At 41.7% G+C, this 23,028-nt stretch overlaps 1 protein-coding gene and 1 long non-coding RNA gene across 8 annotated transcripts; one reads left to right on the top strand and one right to left on the bottom strand.

Annotated features, from left to right (window-relative positions):
* Positions 1-549: 549 nt before the first annotated feature.
* PNPT1 (polyribonucleotide nucleotidyltransferase 1) lies at positions 550-15,979 on the bottom strand. Of its 2 annotated transcripts, none has more exons than XM_027728166.2 (29): positions 15,753-15,979; positions 14,577-14,637; positions 14,171-14,245; positions 13,458-13,563; positions 13,084-13,133; positions 12,552-12,615; positions 12,419-12,466; positions 11,598-11,711; positions 11,214-11,400; positions 10,987-11,038; positions 10,385-10,442; positions 10,161-10,257; positions 9,960-10,062; positions 9,216-9,286; positions 8,573-8,609; positions 7,773-7,839; positions 7,596-7,685; positions 7,235-7,288; positions 7,022-7,128; positions 6,360-6,431; positions 6,210-6,273; positions 5,315-5,398; positions 4,753-4,836; positions 4,000-4,106; positions 3,831-3,886; positions 3,222-3,300; positions 2,772-2,819; positions 2,379-2,537; positions 550-1,730 (listed from the first exon to the last, which is right to left on the bottom strand). In XM_027728166.2, exons 1-28 carry the CDS (start codon positions 15,977-15,979, stop codon positions 2,382-2,384), a joined length of 2,418 nt encoding a protein of 805 aa, XP_027583967.1. In that variant the 3' UTR covers positions 550-1,730; positions 2,379-2,381. The 2 variants fall into 2 exon arrangements, with proteins under 2 accessions (XP_027583967.1, XP_039241677.1); XM_039385743.1 differs by having other exon boundaries at positions 14,577-14,633; positions 15,753-15,938.
* Positions 15,980-16,578: 599 nt separating this feature from the next.
* Positions 16,579-20,424, top strand: LOC113991663. 6 transcript variants are annotated; one of them, XR_005565184.1, is made up of 5 exons: positions 16,579-16,824; positions 17,975-18,048; positions 18,272-18,443; positions 19,414-19,610; positions 19,821-20,421. It is a non-coding gene; the product is annotated as an uncharacterized LOC113991663 (long non-coding RNA). The 6 variants fall into 6 exon arrangements; XR_005565179.1 differs by lacking the exon at positions 16,579-16,824 and having other exon boundaries at positions 17,819-18,048; positions 19,821-20,162; positions 20,402-20,424; XR_005565180.1 differs by lacking the exon at positions 16,579-16,824 and having other exon boundaries at positions 17,819-18,048; positions 19,821-19,906; positions 20,402-20,423.
* Positions 20,425-23,028: the final 2,604 nt, after the last annotated feature.

Raw genomic sequence — 23,028 nt, forward strand, 5'->3', positions numbered from 1 at the left:
CTGCAGTAGGACTGAGCTGGCTCTGTCAAGCACTGTTAACCCACCTGCTTTCTGCTCATGGCTGATATCACCTGAGAGCCCAGTCCCTCCTGCCACGGTCCAGCCTGCGCTTCCGACGGCTCCGGGGAGAACCCGGGATGTCTGAACCCAGCCCTGCCTTCCCTCCAGGAAGGCTCAGACCAGCACACGCTTTCTCAGTCCTTGGCTCCCATTGAGCTTCTCTCCTCAGGTAGGAGCAGCTGCTCTCTGCTCCTCCCAGATATTCCCAAGTGTGTTTTTTCCCCACCCCTTCCCATAGGGCCTGGAGGTTGTTACAGGTGCAGAAAGCCAGGCTGACTGTACAGGTTCTGCCACAGCAACATCAAAGTCTTTCTTCCTCCTTTATCATCCAACAAACAAGACAATCCCCAGCGCTCCAGGAGCTGATTTACTGGGAGCAGCACCAACAGGAGCCTTACAGAAATTTATTCTACAATAAACCTCGGAAAACCACTTAAATTGGGGAGATCAGGTTCTGAAAAGAGTTATCAGAAATGGAAACATCTGAGCTGCTGTTCAGGGACTTTAACAATCACCTACATCATTTTATTAACACTATTCAGGACATGTAACAAACAACATAGCAGTCAACTGTCACAGTCAGAAATGACATTTGAATTCTTATTAAGAAATAACAGAAAACACTCCTCAAAAAAGAGGAAGAGATTGCTGAGGAAATATTTTTTTCCATCTTTCCAACCAATTTTTCAATCTTACATGATGAAAGACAACTACAGAGAAGTATACCAGTCATTTCTTTCTTCTTTAATACTTTAAGTTAAAATAATAATTAAAAAAGAATCTTTTTTTACTGTACATCACATTTCTCCTCTCCCCAGTGCTCTGTTTTTTCGTTCAGGAGGTTCAGAGCCCACTTGCCATCAGGTGGGAAGCTGATTTTCTTCTGAGTTCTGCATACAGATTGGTGAACATCAGAAGGACCCTCTTTGATTTTCACAGTCTGTACCCACAGCAGAAAAACGAGTCGTTCTCCTGAGCCCCTGGGAAACGTTTTGAAGTCTAAAAGAGATCAGTGAACCCACTGATGGAACATAATTAATAGAGGGATTCCAACACTCTTAATGAGAGTGTTTCGGGGGAAGGTTTATCACATCCATTGTTTATTCCAAAATAAGTATTTTAATTTTATTGCTTTAATTATATATTTTAAAATTCACTGTCTAACAGACCCAGATAATAACTGATGGTGTTTCAGCCAGGTTGTTTAACCCCCCTTCTGCTCAGATATTTTAGCAAGTCTGAACCCTATGACAGTCACAGATGTATTTATCTAAAACAGCATCGATCATGTTAAAGGTGATGCTTCTAAGCCTTTATGTTTTGCTCAGCATTTCAATCCTGTTCTCTGAAAAGCCATTCTTGCTTCTCAGATCTACAGTTTTATTTGGACTTGATAGTGAGAGGAATCTTAAGCACTGAAATGTCTATAAAGTTCCACATTCTCATCTCAGCCTTGCTACACAAGAGAAGAGCTTTGTTTCTTTCTGGTTTTATTTTAAAGGTTTTTAATCCATTTGAAGACTTTGAAGTTCTACATCACCTTTAAGCATAAATAGTGTCTATTTTAAAAATATGATTCACTACCATCCACCTGCAGATTCCTGCCAGGGCATCAACAGATTCTAGCAAAAGGTCACTTGTTATTTCCACGAGCCATCACACCTTTTTTCCTGAAAGAGAGAGAAAATACTCTGTAACCAACCGACATCAAGGCACGAGATGCAAAAACATTTCTTAAAAACAACATTTCTTCAGTGAACTTTCATTTTTTCTGCTGCTGTGAATCATTCCTAGAAGACTTCCTCGAGTTATCGCCGGTGCTCTGTGCCTTTCCCTTTGCCAGTCTCACCGTGTAACTTCTCCTGATTTTAAGATGAGACACCTTCCTTTTCTAGCAGCTTTCTAAGGACAAAAAAACCCCACACAAGTTTTGGGAAAAAAAATCAGGCATAAGTATTGGCAGTCAAATACATGCAGGAAAACTAAGGGAGAGCTCTGGGCGTTGCATTAATTGACTGAGATCGACTCCACTAATTGACTTCATCAAGAAAGCAGCTTATTTTTCATTTCTTCCTCCGCCCTGCCTTTTTTTTTTTTCCCTTTAAAAAAATGGTGGCAAGGTAGAGAAAAAGGATGCTGCAGATGAACAAAGAAGCTTGTTTTGGAGAAAGCAGGCCGTTTAGGATGCCTGGAACCGTGCAGGCGTTCGAACCAACTTCCAACACGCTTCCCATAAATGTCAAGCAGTGTGTGCACAGCACTAAGGGGAAGTGTAATATGTAAAAATCAGATTGAGCCTGCTGATCCTAAGGCCTTGCCTGTCACTGGGATGAGGAGGATGTCTGTGGAACAGCCCCTCCCAGCACGATGCTGTTCTTGTCAGTCAGGGTTTTCAGCGTGGTGGTGGCCGGGGACTGCAGGATTTTCCGTGACAGCCTCATCCTGCCGTCAGTGGGGTCTCGGCCAAAGTATTTCACCTGGTGAGAAAACAAACCACTTTTCAGACTGTCAAATAACAGTGGTGCCTACACAGCAAGAGCACGACACTTAAACAGATCTATATTGGGATGATCAGGCCTTTAACCAGCACAGAATGGGAATCCAACACAGCAAAGTATTTTCCTCGTTAACACAAAATAAAAAAACTCACTCGAATTCTAAAATATGAACAGCGGTTTATTAGCACTTTAAAGTTAAAAAAATACAATTACCTGAATTTCTTGTCCAACTTCCAATCCCAGGGCACTGGGGTGTTTAATCTTTCAGAAAATAAAATAAAAAAAATATCAGAGTGATTAATTTTGTGAGGTCAGTGATAAAAGTTCCTTCTTTCAGGAATTCTTCATGCTCCATTCCAGACAATCACAGTGGCTCAGCACTACCTTAGGAACAACAGGCTTCTAAATGTCACACAGAAAAAAGTATTGCAGAGCCAAAGAACTCGGTGATGTGCACAAAAGCCTTGTCAAAAGGACAGTGGCAGTTGAGTTTTTGAAGCTCTAAGTCCAGGGTAAGCAGAGTTAAACGAAAGGGTGCTGCTAATCTAGCAGATTTTAACCTGGAAATGGACTCTAGCACAACAGGAAAGTGTTGGAGCTGTGCTAATAAGTTAAAAAACAAATATGTAAGTGTCCATTTGATACTTGTCTAAGGATGATTACCTTCCTTTGATCGAGCTGTGAATTATGAAGCAGTACCGGTGTCATGTTTGGATAGAGTTTTACCATCACTCCCGAATCCCTGCAGCAGAAAACAGCACAGTTACTTCAAAATGCACCCAGAAAAGCCTGTATTTCACTTTGCACGTTGTCCCCAGAGCAAGCATTAGTGAACTAATATACAAAATTTTATCTCCCTTTTTTAAAAATCTCGCAGCAACAACAACACGTCCGCTCGTTTTTCCTTAATCAGAAGTGGATGGAAATTTCCTATTTCAGGGCACAATATTTCAGTAATAGGTACCATTTTACAGGACAAATATTGGATTGAATAAGTGGAAAGGAAATCCGTACCACCTCTTTCAGATACAAAGGTGAAAAAAGGCTTGAGGTTTTATAATTTGTAGAGGCATTCTAGAAACCAAAGAAGCAGCAGAAATAAACAGCCTTATTAGGACACAAAACATTTTCAACAGAGGAAATACCAGAAATTAGGCTGGTGACGTTGGCACCTGCGTAAGTGGCAGCTTAAAAATCAGTTATTTCACATCATATTTACATATCTATGTAAATTCACTGATTTCTACTTCTACTCCAGAGCAGTTTTTATACCTTATTTCAGTTATTGTGGCTGTATAAATCGCACCAAATTCCAAATTAACTTCTTGCTGTAGAGGAGGGGAAAAAAAAAAAAAAAAAGAAAGAAAAGATTAGGACAAAAATATTCCCCCAAAAGCAAACTGAAAAACCAAAAAAGGATGTCTGAGAAGCGTGTCCTTACATCATCTTTGCAGATTTCCCCAATAAACTCCCTCGCTTCGTGCATGGCGCCGGGCGTGGGGGCAAACACAGAGTAAGTCTCCTCATCCAGCTGACTCACAGTCACACCTCAGAAAGGGAAATTTAAGGAGAGGGTTTAGGGGAACGTTCCAGCAAGCAGCAAACTCTCAGTCAGTAAAGGCTTGGAGAGAGAAAAATGATTTTGCACCGACTCTTTAAGATCTCAGAGTTTCAATCACTTGAAGCCATCTTTAATTTAAGCATTAAACAGCTTTATGTGCAACCCCATTCCAGATATTTTCCTGGATAAACTTGTGGTCCATATAGGAACACAGAATTATTTTTGTAGTCCTTTTGTGGCAGGAAAAAAAATTCTTGAAAGCATTTTGGGTTTTCATGAATGAATTTCCCAGAGATTTTTAATAAAACCACAGCTTTCATCAACAGCTGATGGAAATGACAGTGTTTTGGAGCCACAATGGTAAAATTCCTTGCACCTCCAGAGCAGTTTTCTGGCCAAAGGACTGCACCAAAGGGAAATTGGATTTTTCCTCCTTTTCTCCACCCCAACCCCCTGAGCAGCACTAATCAAGCTGGCAGAGCATTAAGAGTTTCAAGTCCCATTTCCCTGCTACTCTACACCCATCAACCTTTTCCCATTTTTACTTTGAGCATTGGAATACCTAAATATACAAGTCTGAAACAAAGGGAAACACATTGGGATAAATCATCCCAGGAATCAAGGATGCCTCACCGGTCTGTGCTTGAAGCTTTTTCAGATTATAACCCCCAGGACCGATGAATCTTAATCTTTTTGATAATGGAACGTGGATAGTTTCTGAAAGAACATTTTAAAGAGACTTTGAAATGCTAAACAGAGCCATCTTGAAAACTACCACAAGAAATAGGTCACATTAAGTCAGGTTTTAGTCTTCTATAGCTACCTGTAATATTTGCTGAACATGGATGTAATTACATCCAAGAACTGAGATAAATGAAGACACAGGATAGGCTTTGATGACTGGAAATTACCTCAAGCCACACTGCTGCTGACATGGAAAATCAAAATGGGTACAGGAGTTTCACAAAGCTTCACTTTAATCTTGTTTTCTGGTGTGCAGGGAAATAGTGCAGTGCTGTCCCACATGGCAATATAACCCCCCGCCCCCAAAATAACCAAAAACCCCCCATAAATTAAAAATAACCCCATAGGGCAGAGGCAGAAACACGTAAAATTCATTTAAAAAAGCTGATTTAAGAAGTTTACCGTTAAAGAGGTTATCATGAAAGGTATGAATTCACACAACCAACATTACCTACAACTGGTCCACTTTCTTTCCTGTTGGGTCTGGGCTTTGCCAGCGTTTGGTTCATGATATGTAAAATCTCCCTCTTGGCAGCTGGAGGGGAAGGAGAAGGAAATCAATCATTTTGTGCAAGCTTAGAATGAATTGATAACAGTTTTTGCTACAAACTAGATAAATATCTCCTGATAAAAACCTGCCTCCTGCCTAAGTGGAGGATGTAACTGAGCACATTTCAGGCGGGGCACGTTTGCTGCAGCACAACAGCACAGCTATTGAATTTATGCACCTAGAACACCACATACTTTTTATTTTGAGGTATTCCTGAGATAAATCAGATTGCTGGTAAGAGCAACAGCCTGGAATTTCAGCTGAGCTGCTTGAAGTGGTGCACCACTGAGTAGGAATTACTTGTTCTTACTAAAATCTCGCTGTCACGATCGAGTTGAACATTTTCCAACTAATTAAATCCCTATTAAAGCACGTGGCTTCAGTTCTCCATGTGCTCCAAGAACACTTGAGCTGTACATGTCAGAATACAGAGGGAGGGCAGTAAGTTACCCTGGGAAATACAAGCTGGATTTATGGGAAATGAGAAGAAGTTTGCTGGTTTTTTTTATAGCATTATCCCTTACCCACAAACTCCCTGAGGTGACACAGACTTGTACTGAAGTTTTAAGAACTCACTGCTCAAGAAACATTTAAAAATGGGCCTGAAGTTACTTTAGAGTTAGTTTGGATCTTATTTATTAAACCAAAGCCGTTTTATCAAGATAACAGCTTGGTTTTTTCCCCACAACGAGAACAAAAAATTATTAGTTTATTACTTGTTTTCACAAAACTTAGAATTTAATACAATTTATCATTCCATATGATAAAATGGGTGCAAATACAAATATGGACCTACTTGTGGCTTGCTGAATGGCTTCCATGACAATTTTTACTGGTATTCCTGGCAGTTTTAGATCAACCTTGGGAAAGAATGAAGTCACATCAGTAAGTCAGGAAAGCTTTTTTAACACCTTCTCAGATTTAGGAAGATTCAGTGTTACCATACCTGCAGGGCAGTTATTCCTTTATTAGTACCTGCCATCTTGAAATCCATATCTCCATAATAATCTTCAATTCCCTGCCAGCACAGAGAGAAGAAAGCAAATTGGAGTAACCTGATCCCAGTGCCAGGTCTCACTATACTAAAAGTACACTCTGTGTTTCAAAAAGCCATAAAATAGTTCTGAGGCCTTGGAATTACTTCTGAGTTTTTCTTCAGCCTTATTTTGCTGTGCAGGGTTAACCCTGTTCCCTTCTCTCCTTAGAAATTAAGAGCTTTTGTGGACTAGTTTCTGAACAACAGAACCAGAGTTGATTTTGTGCTGTTGGTGGCTGTATCACAATGTGCATTTTTCCTCCCCAGCAAATGCTTATTCTCCATCCAATATATCGTGTTTTTCAGTAAATTATTCAAGAAATATGAACCTCCTCCTCCCAAAGACAAAATCTATCGGAAAAAGAAAGCTCACAAAAGCCTAATAACTAATTACACAAAATACAAGAAACGTGACTGGACATTTCTTGGAGATTTTTCAAAATAAAGGAGGAGTCTGAGAGACAAACCAGAAAACTAGTATTTCCAGCAGCAGTATTTCAGAATTAACTGGGTAAAGCGTTACAAAAGAAGGTCCAAAAAGGCATTTTACAGGATGAAGCAGTAACACTCACCAGGATGTCTGTCAGCAGCCGATAATCCTCAATATCCCCCTTTTCCTGACTGCATTTGGTAACGAGACCTATGGCTACACCTGCCACTGCACTGGACACTGGAACTCCTGAGAGCAGCACAAAAAAATGACATTTTTGAAGCCTTTGGTCATTTCTAGATCCTAAAAGACACGATCCAAAGCAGTTTATCCTTAAAAGTGCCGTATTTTGTACCTGCATCCATCAGTGCCAAACTTCCACCGCAGGCAGAAGCCATGGAGGAGGAACCTACGGAGTTGGGACACAGGAAAAGGGATTAAACAGTGAAAAATGGGTCTCAACACAAGCTATTTTCCTCACTCTGTAGCATAAAAACGCCCCCAAATATTTTATGAAACTCATGATTTATGTTTACATCTCACACTGATACAAATGGAAAGGTCCATTGTTCATGACCACGCACGCACATGCTTCTTATTTTAAGTCCTTCAAGTAACAGAGCTATTAAAAACATTTATATTGAAATCTATCCCCTCTAACCCGTTGATAACCAAATTTAGTCTTTGGCACTAGCTTAAAAATAAAAAACCAATACCATTAGACTCTAAGACTTCAGAAGTAACTCGTATTGTGAACGGGAAATCTGGGGGAATGACCGGTTTCAAAGCTCTTTCTGCCAGTGCACCTGTTGAAAAACAACCCCGGACACATAAATAAAAATCAGATGAAATATTAAAACTTGCAGCATGGGACTCTTCTGGTGTGAACTCACCGTGTCCAAGCTCTCTTCTGTTCATACCAGTGACTTTGCCAATCTCGTTGGTGGCGTAAGGTGGAAACTGGGAAGTAAAAGAAACGTGTGCGCAGAAAATTAACCCGTGTTTTTAAACACACACTTGGGAAAAAAAAGTCTTTGAAAGTTTTGGGGCATCTCGAGGTAAAAACAAATGAAAAAAAAAAAAAAAAGAATCAAATCACCAGCTGACTTTTATCAGTCACTTAGTTTGCAAGCCTGGACCAGTCCAGGCAATGTTTGGTAAATGTTTTACTGCCACAGAACAAAGGGGAATAAAAGCAGTAGCGAGGGAGCTGAGAAACAACATGACAAGCTCCCTTCAAATAAACTTGTCAAACAACATAGCAGGAGTGTTATTTCTGTCCTACAGATAATGGAACAAGATATGCCTGTAGGAAATACTCTGGGCGAGTTCCAAAGGCTGAGAGAGATCCAAGATGTAAAAGCACTTATTTACCATGCCAGCTGGGCACATTAACAGAACTCACCAAAAACCATAGTGCAGGTTCATCCTGATTTCAGCAGTAACCTGCTCTTAAGGAGCTCACCTAATGTTAAGATATTCCAACTTATACAGACTTTTTAACATTACAAATTACCCAGTGCTTTTTAGGAAACCAGCACTTCAGTTCTGATCAATTCACACATGAATTAAAATAAATGCATTTTAGCAAAGCTGGAGATAATTTATATCCTTGGAAGTGATCAGTTTAAAAGCAAGCCACGAAGCCCTTCTGTGAATCATGCAGAAAGCTGTGACACAGTAAAGCTCTCACCTCATAATGCAGCATGAAGTTTTTATCTTTTATGCCACTATTAATTAAAAACAAGACCATGTCAAAAAATGAGCAACCAAACACTTCTTACATACAACAGGTAATTCAAGGTTACATTGTTCTGCCCACAAATGGACCCAGGGAAAACTTACAGATCAATACATTTGCTGATCACCCACAATTACCAAAATTACAGAATATGGACAAACACCTCCGGGCCAAAAAAATTAAAGTAAAGTAAAGCTGAGACATTAAAATGTGAAAGCTGCCACAGTGGTGGGATGAGATCACTGAACTGGAGCTTTGAAGGGAAGGAGTTTCACTTCAGCCCTCAGCAATAAAAAGTGTTAAAAGCACAAGGACTCACTTGCTACAATAAGAAATTAAGTTTTCCTTGCTCTGTTAAAAAGAGAACACAAATATTTTAAATGTATAAACCAGACTGGATGTTTCTTGTAATACTCTCCAGTTTCAATATTCCCTTAACACAAAATACCTGCTTGTGATCTCTTGAGAACAGGCCACTTCCAAGTCTAATTTAACAAAAAACTGTATCTGTGTGAAGCTGAAGGGACTTTTATCACATGTGTTTAACTGCTCCCCCTCTTCCTACCCCTGCCAGAACACCAGAAGGTGTACCTACCTCACCACTGTGGAGATGAGATCTGATTTGACACTCGATTCCAGGGAGTCGAACGTGACTGTACAAAGCACCTGCAACAAAAAGAAACCAAAGTAAAAAAAATAAACTCCTTTTAAACAACTTTTACTGTTTATGAAGAAGCAGAAGGAATTTCAGCAACAAATAAGATGCCATCACCAGCCACTCCTGCAAACTTTTTTCCTCCTTTTCACAGAAATTTATTATTATTCTGTATTATTAATCTGCTAATTGAAAAAAAAACAACTGAGCTATTTAAGAGACTGGGCCAGATGCAACCACAGAGATCTGCAGTGGGTGTTATTTTTAGTGGGATAACAGGCAACAACACTCAAAAGTAAATCACTGTTTGCAACTACCACCCAAAAATAAGTGCAATTAGTTAGATCAGTGGCTGAATCTTATAGGAAAAGGAGCTAGAAAAACACAGGAGACCAAATCTCCAGTACAGTCTTAATTCAATCCACCCAAGAGCTGACACTTCAGGCAAAGAAGAGAAAAAAAAAATCTCATTAATGCAATTTTTTGGGTACAGTTTCCCTTTTTAGCTCAGGTTCTGTAGAAGTTCCTTTTAAAGGATTTCTCCTCCACTTCCCAACCCACACACCATTTCTACTTATTACATTTACATGAGAGGAAAAAAAAGAAACTTGGCACTTAAATGAAAGACAAATCTGTCAGCTTTTGGTAAGTCATTTATAGTTTCTGGTGTTTAAATGGCACTACCTGTGTCTGACCCCTTTGAAATAAGGCTGATCCATGAAGCATTTTGAACATGTTCACCTCACATTTAATGTCTCTGAGGGAAGTCAAATCTCTCCCGTCACACCTGAAGGAACAGGGAGAAACCATGAGATCAATGAAACCCATCTTGGATTAAAAGCTGACAGATACACTAATTCAGCAGCAGTTTGACTGAGTGCTCACCTTCTATATTCGTTCAGAACGAGATTTCTAAAAATATCCTTTGAAACCACATTGAAAGACTCCATGATTTCATAAGGCTCAGCCTCTGGGAACTTTTCTGGGGATAAAAAAAAAGAAATTGCATCTGAAGTTGGAACACGGATTTTACAGCCCTTTTACTGTAACTCTTGAGCAGTCCTAATTCCATTTAAGCACTCTGTAAATATTAAGAAGGCAGAAAATACCTTTCAGCTGCTCTTCTGTTTCCAGCCTGATTTTGTTAATTGCTTCATCTCTTGAAATCTAGAACACAGGATTTGCAACCAGTTAACTCTACAGGGCAGAACAACAACACACGTTGGGGTTTTGCTGGGTTTAAAGTTTTGTGGAATTCAAGGAATAAAAACCAGAAGTGTCACACATATTCAAAAATCAATGATCAGGTTTGGAAGGGTTGCAGCCTCTCCTGGCAAAGGCACAGACTAGCTGAGACAGCCCAGCACCCTGCCCTTGAAAAGTGGCCAATGCTGGGGAATCCACCACTTCCCTGGGGAGATTATTCCAAGGGCTGATGGTTCTCCTCATGAAAAACTTCCCTCTTGTGCAAATCTCCCAGCAGTATCCTGTACCTACTTCCCCTCCTTTTAAAAGGGGAGTCTCCATCTCCACACGCTGCAAATAAATATTCTGGTAGATAACCATTGACAGAACGATTTATTATTACTTGTTGCAAATATATGCAAGGAAGGAGATGAGTTTATGTTAACACCAGCTTAAAGAACTAAATCTTACTGATTGAACTGTGATAATTATTAAAAAATAATGATATAATGCCTGGAGCACTTACTTTGTCGTGGCTAGAATCTGTGAACACTGCATAGATCTTGTTAGAAGCAAGTCTGCAGGAAGGAAAGAGAAAAGTTTTAAAAACACAGCTTAAAAATCCTTTCTATAATTGAAGGGTTTTTTTTGAAGACTAAATATTTGCTTTCATTAGAAGCACGAAAGCACCACAGTGACATTCACAGACATTCCCAGCCCCAGCTAGATCTGCATGATCTGTTCTGAGCTTACTTTCTGGCACATTCCACGATGTCCTCGGGAGCCCCGAAGAGCTTCTGCACGGTTCTCTTGGCAGCGCCGCGCTCCCTCACCAGCTGCTGGATGCCCTGGATGATGTGCTGGCTCTGCTTCACCCCCACCTTGATGGCGTGGCAGAAGTCCTGCTGCAGGATGTTCTCAGCCGTTGCTTCCAGCATAACTACCAAAGGAAAGGTAAAAAAACGCAGTAATTTGCTGGTTTGTGGTTTGAGAGCAGCTTAGCTCGGCTAAGGAAATGCAGATTAACGCCAAACTGCGTGAATTTGGTTATTTCTGTCGTGCCAAAACACAAGTTTCAAGCATTAGGAATATTTGGTTTTCAGGCACTCGACGGATCAAAATGAACCCAACACTTACCAACTTGACTCTGTGGAGCTCCAGCCACGACCAAATTCAGAGCACTGGAAGCCATCTGCTTTCGAGTGGGGTTGATAACAGTCTCCCCATCCACCAGCCCCACCCTCACTGCACCTACAAGGAAAAAACCCAGGAAATTATGGTTATAATAAGGAAGTTCCTTGAGGCATCATCTTACTTGGAAATTTATAGATCTAGCAACAATAATTAAAGCTGTACGTTAATTTTAAAATATCAGCACGTTGAGTGTATATTAAGAACAACTGTGGAAGACAAAATTATCTGGTTTTGAATTACTTTTGGGTACTATTTCTGGGTGAAGACAATGCCAAGTATTATACACACAATGCTGTGAGTCTACTGGGGTTTTTTTAGTAATTTCAGCACATGTTTTCTAGAAAAAAAAAAAAGGCAGGTGACAGGAAAATACAGCTAAATATTTGTTCCTGGTTGGGTTATTTCTTTTCCCAAAAAATATGCATAACTAAACTAATCTCTTCTTGAGTTCCTGGAGAAAAAGTATTCTTATCCAGCTATTTTCAAAACAATGCTTTTCAAGACTAAGCTACTATTAAGAAAAAAAATAATTTATTGGTCTCTATACTCCACTATTTCTGCATTATAAACCTTTCAAAAAATTTATTTAGTCCAGGAAAAATAATCCTTTGAAGTGCAATAATCCTATCCATTGTAAAATTATTTTCAGTGCTTGAAATTCAACATTTAGATTCAGCTTCTCATTAAAAAAAACTAAAGCAGGAACTGTGGTCTAGGTCTCTCATTACACTCAAATCATCCATAATTTCAAGGTATTCACTTACCAATAGGACCATTCCAGGGGATATCAGACAGTGCAAGTGCTGCAGAAGCTAAAATGAGACATAAAAATGTGGCTTAGGAAAGGTGGATCCCGTGAAATCCCACACGAGCAGTGATTCCTCCCAGCCCTCTTACCTCCATTAATGGCCAGAATGTCAGGATCATTGACACCATCTACTGCTAAAAGATTACAAAGGATCTGGCATAAGATAAAAGACAATGAATAATTGTGACCTACACATTTTTTATGAGCTGTCAACACAAAGCTAAGGACAGTAAAACAGAACATTGCACATATCCACACAAGCCCAGACTGCAGATGGAAATTTGTGCAGGTATTTAAAGCAGAAAGCTGACAAAACCCCCACTAATGTATAATATTGTGCCATATATAAAACATCTACCACTGGCCTTCCTTGCCTCTGTTTTACAGAGGAGATTTCAATTGTTTTCTTCTATCTGGACAACAAAATTTGGAAAATAGGATGTAACAAAAATCCTTTAATGACAAAGTAAAAAAGCAGCATTACACTATTAGAATGGTTTGCCAAGTGTAAACCCTTCCTGGATATTACTCAAAATCATTTTTCTTAAAGCAGTGCCTGTGTCATGTGAAATTTTCATTGCCCATGCCCCAGCTCTCCATTTTGGAGGTAACATGACCCACCTGTGTATCATAAAAGTATCCTCCTGGGAAGAGAGGTCTGATTGACCGATCTGCAGAAGAAATAACCAAAGGCTAAGAAGCAGCTGGTTTCCAGTAGTTAATATTCAATTTGTCTTGCAATAACCTGATCAAATTATTTAAATGAAACACCCAAAAAAAAAAAGGCAGAGAACCCAGAAAGAAATTTAGCATGATGTATACAACCCTAAAATTCCAATGAAGACTCATAAACAAGCAACTACAGCTTTATTTCCTGACATTACCACAGAAAACCAACCCTGCAAACAGCAGTTCTAAACGACTGCATTTCCAAACACTCATGAGAACATCTCAAAATATTTAAAATACATTGTGACTGAAAGGTTTCAGCCTACCTATGACTCTGCTTGTAAGAATTTCTTTATCTGTGGAGCCAAGCTCTCTTCTCAGGTAGTTTGTAGGGATCCTTCCTGCTGCAGCAGCTTTCTGTCGATAGTCAACCTTGGAAAAACAAAACACATCCCTACAGACAACTGATACTCACTGCAGAGCCACCCAAGCACTCAGAAGAGACACCTTATATATAATTTATAACACAATTATATTTTATATATATTTTATAATCCCATCCCTTGCTCAGAGCAAAGTCGACCCAGAATTCAGGTGACATGTATGAAACAGGCTCTGTTCCAGGGTAGATCCCTGGGGGACTCACTGTTCCCTCCCTGAAGGTGGAATATCAATCATGGAATTACAGAATGGCTTGGGCTGGAAAGAACCTTAAGGATGATCCAGTTCCAACCCCAACCCCGTAGTTCCACTCCTTAATAATCACAAGCCTTTTGAGCCTCCTAAACCAACTAAAACAGAATATCTGGGCTTGGATGTCGTGGCAAAGGTCACAAGGTCAAGGCACACAAGCTCCAGGGCTCATCCCCCATCCACAGAGAATGATCCTACACATCCAGACATTTTACCATGAACTCCAGGGTCTGCCATTGCAGTGCATTCCTCACTCCCCCCAGCGCCCTGAACTCCTCCATTTAAGGATTCTGCTGCTAAATCTTCCACAAATGATCACAAACCTAATGTTTTGGTAAGTACTTACCACTAATGGCATAAACTGAGATGGAGCAGGCTTGGTTTTGCTGACTGCTGTGACCATCACTGCTGTGTCACCCAGCTGGGTTGAAGAAAAAAAAAAAAAGATAAAAGACCTGAAGTTACCTGCAAATAAAATGACCCCTGATGTTCTAAACTTATTCACAAACTAAATTACGAAAAACAATTATTCTTTGCAGGACACAACCCCATAAATCCACCCTTCACGCCAATATTTTTGCTTTTCAAACATAATTTTTTCCTATAGAACACAACTGTCTTTTCATTAGGGATTAAGTTGCTCCTTGAGTCTCTGTATCCCACATCTAACAGGCTCTGATACCCTAACAATGACTTGTAAGATGCAGAAATTTTGAAGTTGCACGACTTTTCACTACTTATTTTTTTTTTACCTGAACAACAGCACAACCATCAGCAAACTTGGCAAGTTTTCCAGAAGACAGCTCCATCTTTCTGAAGGAAAGACATAATTTGTTACTCATGGTGAATTCAACCAAATTTTCCAGCAATTCTGCTTTAATCTCCAGCCCCAACTGCACAGAACAAAGGTTACACTTCACACAAGACAAACATCCACCTCAGGTACAGAAATCGAAACTCTTTGGCCAAAAGTGACCAAATCCTCTTAACTTGAACGAGCTTTTGCCTCAAGTGTCCTGCTCCTTTCACCTTGAAGCAAAGCCTTGCAGCCACATCGGGTGCCACCTGGAGTTCCAGCCATTCCCTGGAGACAGAAGTGAATCACCACCGTTCCAGGTGGGATTCAGCCAGTGGGAAACACCCTCACAGGCACAGTGGAGCTGTCTGCAAATCCACAGAGCACTGTTTCCCACCACAGCAGCCTCTCTCCATGTTTCCTGCAGGCTCCCTCCAGGCACTGAAAAGCCACAATTAGGTCACCCCAAAGCTTATCCTCTCCAGGCTGAACAATCCCAGCTCTCCCAGCAGAGCTGCTCCATCCCTCTGATCATCTTAGTGCCTCCTCTGGACTCTCTCCAGCAGCTCCATGTCCTTCCTGTGCTGTTCCCCAGGGCTGGAAGCAGCTCTGCAAGGAGGGGGGAGTCTCGCCTGAGGGGTCGGAGGGGCAGAATCCCTCCCTGCCCCGCTGCCCCCGCTGTGGGATCAGCCCAGGATTGGTTTTCTGGGCTGCCAGGGCACACTGCCGGGTCCTGCCCAGCCTCTCGTCCCCCAGGATGAGCTCACAGGATCACAGAGTCAATCAGGATGGAAAACACCTCTGAGATCACTCAGTCCAACCTAATAAGTGGACCTTGAGTTATTTTGCCAAGGTGGCAAGGCACCCACAGACACCCATCAGCATCTCGATTCACTGCATCCTTAGGGCTCGTTATTCCCGGATGTCCCTAAGGGATGGCCAGGATGATTCCACCCACTGAGGCTCATTCTCTGTGTGTTTTCGAGCCTATCAGCAAAGATCGCCATCAAAGAACATCCCTAGCTAAGCTAATCTCGACATACTCCGCATTTCGCACCCGTTTCCCCTCACGTTTGCCTTCTCTCCCCCCGGGACAGCCCCTGCACCGCCCCCTCCCCTCAGCGCCCCTCACCTGCCGCCCACCTCCACCGTCACGGCCTGGCACTGCCCGGGCCCCGCCGCGGCATTTCGGGCGGGCACCCAGCGCAGCGCGGAGCGGCCCGGGAGTAGCGGCAGCCGCAGCGCGGAGCCGCCCGCGGGCAGGGCAGGCAGGACCCTTCGCCATCGCGCCGCGGCCCCGCCGCCATCGCGGCCCAGCGCGCCCAGCGCGGCGCGGCCGCAGCTCGTGGCGGCCGCCATTGCGCCCGCGGCTGGAAGGGGCGGCCACGCGATTGGCTGCTGGCAACGGCCCCGCGCAGTAAGATCGGAACCCATTGGCTCTGCCGCTCCCGCGCCACTTTCCGTTCCGTACGGGCGCTACGGCGGGTGAGGGGGGTCAGGCGGCGCAGAGCGCGCGAAGGCGGGAATATCGCAACCCTCGACAACCCTTGAATTCTGAGGTAAAAAGTGTCAGGAAAAGGTTCAAGCTGGCGCCTGAGGCGGCTTTGGAGACAGTTCGGGATGAAATCTGGGGGAAAACCTGCCCAAACGGGGCTCGGAGCGAGACAAAGGACACCTGCACCGAGTGCCGCCTTTTCCCGCCAATGGCACCTCAGGAGCCAAGATGGCGTCGGGGAGAGTAGTCAGCGTTACCGCCAAAAATTCGCGGCCCTTCCTGAGGGGAAAAATACATGTCTTTGAAATTCCTTTGCCCCAAAGACCTTTTTCTGTGCCTGTTGTGTTCAGAGCTGTAATTCACTCACAAAAAAAAAAAAAAAAAAACACCAAAAAACTCCAACCCAACCAACCAAAAAAAAAAACAAACCCAAAACACCAAAAAAACCACAAATCCTCACCACACACACACAAAAAAAACCCTCAAAAAACCAAAAAAACCCCCATACACTTCAAAATAAAGAATTGTGATTAACCCCTCTGAATTCTTCAAGTGACTAACCTTACAGTTGTATTAGTTATAGATCCCAGAGCACAGTCTGGAAATGGGAGTGTGGCAACAGCATCCAAAGATGCCAAATCCAAGATCAGGCTCCTGTCCAGCAGCTGAAGAGGCTCCTCCATCAGACCATTCCTCACTTTCCTCCTCGGTAAGGCAAGAACAGGAATTTTTAAAACAGGAACACCAAAGTATTTTCCTAAGTGCACAAGGAGGGCTAAGACATTTGACATCCCTCATCACGGACTTGTGCTGTTACGTGCTCAGAGAGCACCAGAATGTCACTCAGGAGACAATAGCTTTGTTCTTTCATTAATTATTCCTCAGTGGAATGCAAAATAAATTATTAATTAGCATTATTTATGTTATTTATGTGGAGATCTGATCACAGCAACAGTAAGATAGATCCATGTGGGATTAAATTAACGTTAATTGTCACACATCACTTTAAAGTCATCTGCCATCTGGAGTTAAAGATTTAAATTTTGACAAATATTTAATAAAAAAACCCCTTAATTACTTACTACTCTTTTATTTCAAATGCTATTTTGATATTGCTTCTTGTCTCACTTATCTTTTCTATTTACTTAACTGAATTTTTCTGTTAAAGTTGCATTTATAGGAAAAAGATTCGCTGGCTGGTAGAACAGTCCAAGCAATAATTTTTCTTTTGTGCCAACATGTTTCTTATCTTTTTGGCAGGACACAAAAGAGAGAGATAAAACAATCAGAAACTTGGGATTTGGCTTGGGCATAAGGGCTGTTAACTTTGTCCACATTCAGAATTCATTGGTACAGTTTTATTGGGTACGAAAATATATTGAGTGGCAAAGCAAGAATGTTCCCAGAGTTTTCCCAAATTCACATTCACTTTACTGCTGACAAACAGATGATTGATTGGAAAGTTTTTATGTCATTATTACTCATTAAAATTGCTCTTCTCTAGCTCATGGCAAATGATACTGGCACTTTGTCTCAATAATTTATATGTAAAAGTGACAGAAGTGAGGGGGACAGAATGTCATCAGCAGTTCTACACAGCCAGAACTTGTATTCTGACCTTGGAATTCTATAGCTGAGATGATGTCTGGTTATAAAAAAAAATTTTAAAAAAAATCCAGAACAACATAAAATATTTTTCAGATTATGCTTTTAAAAATAATGATTAACCTTTGTATTTTTTTTATTTGAACATGAACCCTTAAAAGGGTTAAATTGTTCACAGACAACAGTAAACATTGAAAATAGATCTTTTGACTTAAAACAGAACGATTAAGTAGCTTTTTCCACACCCACCACAGTGAGAAGTGAACGTTCCATCACTGTCATGGACTCACAACTTGTGACCACACCATTGTAACAGGAGCAGGATAAGGTAAGAGACAGCAAATAAAACTAATGCTTAACCGAATAGAAACAGCAAAATTATGATTGATTTATTAAGAAAGAGTTGCATCTTATTTCCCTCTTCATTAAATTTTTCCTCTGGTATTTTCCCCTTCCTAGATCCACATTCCATTTAATGATATATATATTATCCTGTTTCTTGTCCCATTCAGAAGGACACCTACAGCATATGTTCTGTTTCCACTGATTAGGGATTTGTACTTATCTGGCCAAGCTTTTCCATTTGGAAGCAAGAGGAATCAGCTGGAAATTCAAACAACAGACCCAAAGCAAACCACAAATGAGTCCAGCCCAATGGAAGCACCTGCAGTGATTTAACATAAAAATCTTGAGCCTGCCAAGAACTTTTAAAGTCCATCCTCAGTATGTCTTTTTTTTTTTTTCCTTGTAAAATGAGATTTCAGAGTAGGGATTTATTTACTGTATTTGGTAACTTAACCTCCATAATAATGTATAAATGCAGATTTCTTCTCAGAAAGCCCTGCTAGAACCATTTTAAAGTCTCCCACGTCACACAAAGCCCGTGAATTTCTCCTGGAGACATTTGCTCTGAGGAGCAGTTGAGGAAAACACTGACTTCACCAGGTTCCTTCTGCCCTTGGAAGCACCCAAAGCTTGGGTGTGGATGTATAAGCATTGAGTAAATGCATCAACTTGATTTTAATTTGCTTTAGATTATTATGAAAGCTCACAGGAGACCAGCAGTAAGTTTTTGAGCCTTTCTAGCAGCCTCTGCCACACTGAAATAAACATGTTTAATATCTGTACATTACATTATTCCATCATTTCATGCTGTATGAGTTTTACTGATATTTACCCTGTGGTTGTTAATAAAAATAGGTGTTTTTTCCTTTTGGCCAGTATGTTCTTGCCCCATCCTCTGCAGCTCACTGGGTTTACTGGTGCACCAGAAACCTCAACTGCATTAAAGTTTTCCAAGTTCCATGAGGGAATCAGTTGTGATCCACTTAGTCCCAAGTGATTTATTTATTCTGGCCGGGGTACATCTGTAGTTTATCACCCAGTTCTGTCCATCCTCATCCACTCCCCACCCTGCAGCTCAATAAATGTCTCATTTAAAGTGCTCCAGACACTTGTAAAACAAAAAAGTGTGGGTATTTGAAGGAATGATTAACATAGAGCCAACTTTCATAACTAGGGACAGTGACCATTTTGCAAACACCCTTCCACTGGATGCCTTCTTATGGCTCTGATCCCTCCAAGTCTTAAATTCATATGGCTCTTTATACAGAAGATTAAATTGAGCTCTTTGCATAGTTTTGTCGTGAAGTTACATGAACTCATTATTTTATCTGTTACGTTTTTTTTAAAGGGCAACCCGTTACACAAACCTGGCTCTAGGAAAGCAACTCAGGAGGGCACTTACCTCAAAATAAAATAAAAAACCTCCAGCCTGACAGTGATTTCTTTCCCATCACTGCAGACAAGGACAATGCTGATGAGAAATTGTACCTGTGACTGTCCCAGGAAAGCTCCCCAGCAGTGCTCCAGCCACACCACCATGGCCAGGTAGGACGGTTTCTTTGAACTGATAAACCTATTTTAGCAGGATATATAATCTCTCCTAATTTTCTAAAGAAGCCTTAGGAGTGTACATTAAAATAGCATGATTTTAAACCAAATCCTTGTATGTTTTACTTGGTTTTCTCCCCCTATTCTTGCCATGTTTAGCCCTACTTTAATGTCATTCCCTGCCATACGTCTTGTGATGGCTTTCAGATGCTGCTGGATGTCCTGAGCTGCCATAACCCGAGTATGGCTCACTGTTCTTCAGGAAACTCGTTTGGATGAGCTTGGGGATCAAGGTGGGTGTAATCTTTGATTTGGAGGAGGGATTTTCCAGGAGGAATAAGGAGATGGGCTGATGACATCAAACAAACCACCCAGCTGGTCCCATGTGATGATCTTGGTGGGGCACCTGTGTCTCTCAGCCTATTTTAGGGCAGCAGCAGCCCTCTTTCCTCTTTCTCCTGGTTTCCTGAGGGCTCTGTGCTGCTCTGCTCCCTGATGTCCCAGCACTCTGTGTTTCCTGGGAGTGGAAGATGGACTCCAGCACGAGAGGTAGGTGCAAGTAGGACAGAGGATTGAACAATTGTCAGAGGAGATTTTTATTTTCCAGGAGAATTATTTGGGTATGATAGTAATTAAAATGTTTGTGTATATGCAGCCTGTATGTCATGCTCATACTTTTCTCTTTTGAGGGGTGAACTTCTAAGCCATTTGAATTATGTTTTTTATTGCTGTGAAATCTGAAATTAGTGAAGAACTTCAGGAAAGCAGTTGCTATTTTTTTTTTGCAGTTACAACAGAAAACAACAGGAGCAGAATAATAAAGAAAATACTTTGGTCTGTGATCCTTTTTTTTGTTGTTGTTGTTTAATTGCAATGTCCTTGGTCAAATATCGAATTAGAACTGTAATGGTTTCTGGGAGCTGTGGATTTGGGTTTTTTGGCAGTTGAAACAACCTCAGTTCACTTCCCCTGATGCCTTAAGTCTAGGATCTTCTGAAATGAAGTCTGGGTTCTTCTGATATCATTATGTGTACATGTGCTACAAGATTGTATTATTTAAGATTGCATTTCCATCTGCTTAAAGGAGGATTATTCCCTTTAACAAGCTCTTCCTCTTGAAGGAGTTACCTTTGTATTTTATACCACTTTTTTATTGAGCTGCTTTCTCTGTCCCCAGCTCCCCAGGAAACAGGAATATTTCGGGTCAGTGGGGCAGGTGATGATGCCACATGGGGGACTCTGTTTGTATCCTCTTACCTCCTGAATACACAGGCCTGCTTGCTGTAGCATTTGAGATTCTGCAAATACGTCTTTTTAAGTATTTGCACGGTGCCTTTGGAGCAAAGGTGCTTTTTTGAGGTGGTAAATATGCTCTGGCAGGGGGTGTTGAGCTGGGGCTGAGGTGTGCGAGGCAGGGGGATGCTCCTGAGGTTTGACAGAGGGAAGGAATTAGGAGATGGACCTGAAGCACTTGTTGCTCGTTTTTTGCCATAAATGAAGGCATTTGGGTTGGAAAACCCTGAACTGGGGGGAGATTTATAACCGTGGTAACTTGTAAAAGCTGGGCAAGTACCACGAGGTGTAAAAGAACGTGTGTCAGGGGTTCCCTTGAGCTGAGGCAGCAGCCCCGGGGGCGTTGGAGAAACAATATTGAGGGGGGGGAAAAATCTTTTATTAGAGCAATATTCAACCTCCTGCCATACGGGGGCACTGCTCGGCTGAGCAAGGGATGTGCTGCTGCCGCCTGTTTGCTGCTGGTGCCTGCAGGGTGCAGCTTCTGCCCGCACAACTCCTCCACGGCTCGCCCGGAAACTTCTGAAAATAGCCCGAATATCGAGGGAATGGTAGAAAACAGCAGCTTGTTTTTCATCCCGTATTAGTTCATACCTCTCTGAGGCAAATCCCCCACCTGACTCTTCGGGGTGGTCAAATGAAACGTGGGCAGGTTTGAGTTTGCAGGGATGAGTGAGTTGGCACAGGAAGTATTTTCTTTGATGTGAAGAGAAAAATCGACAGAAATCGTAAATTATAAGGAATTTACAAGAGAAATGGTAATTTTTACAGTATTTATAAGAGATAGTGTTCTTCCCTTTGTGTGTGCAATGGGAGTGAAGGGGGCTGAAGAGACACTGAGTTTCTGGTTTAAAAAGGAGGACCTAAAGGTGTGATTTTTAAGCCTTTTTAGGCATTTTTGTGGACTCTGAGCATTGAATGCTGTGTTCTTCACAAGAGTTGAGCAAAACTAAATTCAAAAGCACTCTGCTTGTGTGGGATAGCTTAGATACCTGTTCCCAAAGCTGAATTAGCACCACTTTGACCTGTATTTTCAGTCAGTGTAAAAAGAAATGTGAGTGAACATGATGTGTGCAGCACAAACTCTCCAGGTGTGTGTGCTTGCTTTGTCAGCTCAGTTTGGGGGATTTTGAGTTAAAATGATTTGTGTTCTGGCAAGCTCTCCCCATATCCCTTTTGAGGGCTGAGCACTGCTCAGGGCTCCTCCTGGGAGGCCACGCAGATCTTCGTTGGTTGTGAAGAGCCAAAGGTCTGATTTTTAAATGGTTAAGATGGGAATTGTGTTACATTCCAAGGAATACAAGGTCTGAAATGACCCAAGGCCCTGAATTACTGGAGTGTGATTGATCTGGGGTGTGTCAGGTGGCGGCACAAAATCAGTCAGAAAAGGTGAATCTGGAACTGTTCAAATCCTTTGTTGAAAAGCTCCTTGCAATTGTTTAGATTAAAATAGCTATTAAACAGTTCCTTGGGTTTTCGTGCTGGGTGTGCTTTCTTTTAACTTAGTGTGTTAATTTTTAAAAAAGCATTTTGGAGTAAGAGAAGCAAAGCAAGGCAGTGACTCACAGAGCCTCTCTAAGGAGGAGCAGAGCCCTGGGAGCCTCCAGGGTGCTGGTGCTGCCACGCAGAAAGGTCCAGGTGGTGGAGAAGGACAGGAGGATGTCATGGAACAGTCAGAAAAAAGACAGGAGCTGCTGGCCTGCCCGAACTTGTCGATAATTAAAGCATCTTAGCCATGGAAACCTGTTCGTTTTTGCTCTCTAGGAAACTCCAGGGGAAGTGTTTGCAGCTTTGTTAGGAGCTGGGTGTTGGCACAGGCTGAGCTTGCAGCAGTGCTGAGCGTGGTGGACAGCACTCTGGAAATAAAGCAGCAGCCACAGGCCGGAGCTGTTCCCTCTCTCTCCCCTCTGGCATCATGCTTTGCATTTTTCCCTTTAATTTCGAAGCAAAACTATAAATAGGAGTTGGGAACTGTGTGGATGTGGTGATGGATATGGGGTTTGTTTGCTGTTCTCACCCACTCTCCTTAAAAAGGAGGGTTAAGCTTAAATTAAGAGCTAATGATGGAGCAGTTTGTCATCCCGTGCCATGTCCTTGATCCATTTCCAGCGTGTTGGCTCCA

This window comes from Pipra filicauda, unplaced genomic scaffold (assembly GCF_003945595.2).
Source record: "Pipra filicauda isolate LSUMZ 115617 unplaced genomic scaffold, ASM394559v2 scaffold118_size2161507_pilon, whole genome shotgun sequence".
Classification (NCBI taxonomy): Eukaryota; Metazoa; Chordata; class Aves; order Passeriformes; family Pipridae; genus Pipra; species Pipra filicauda.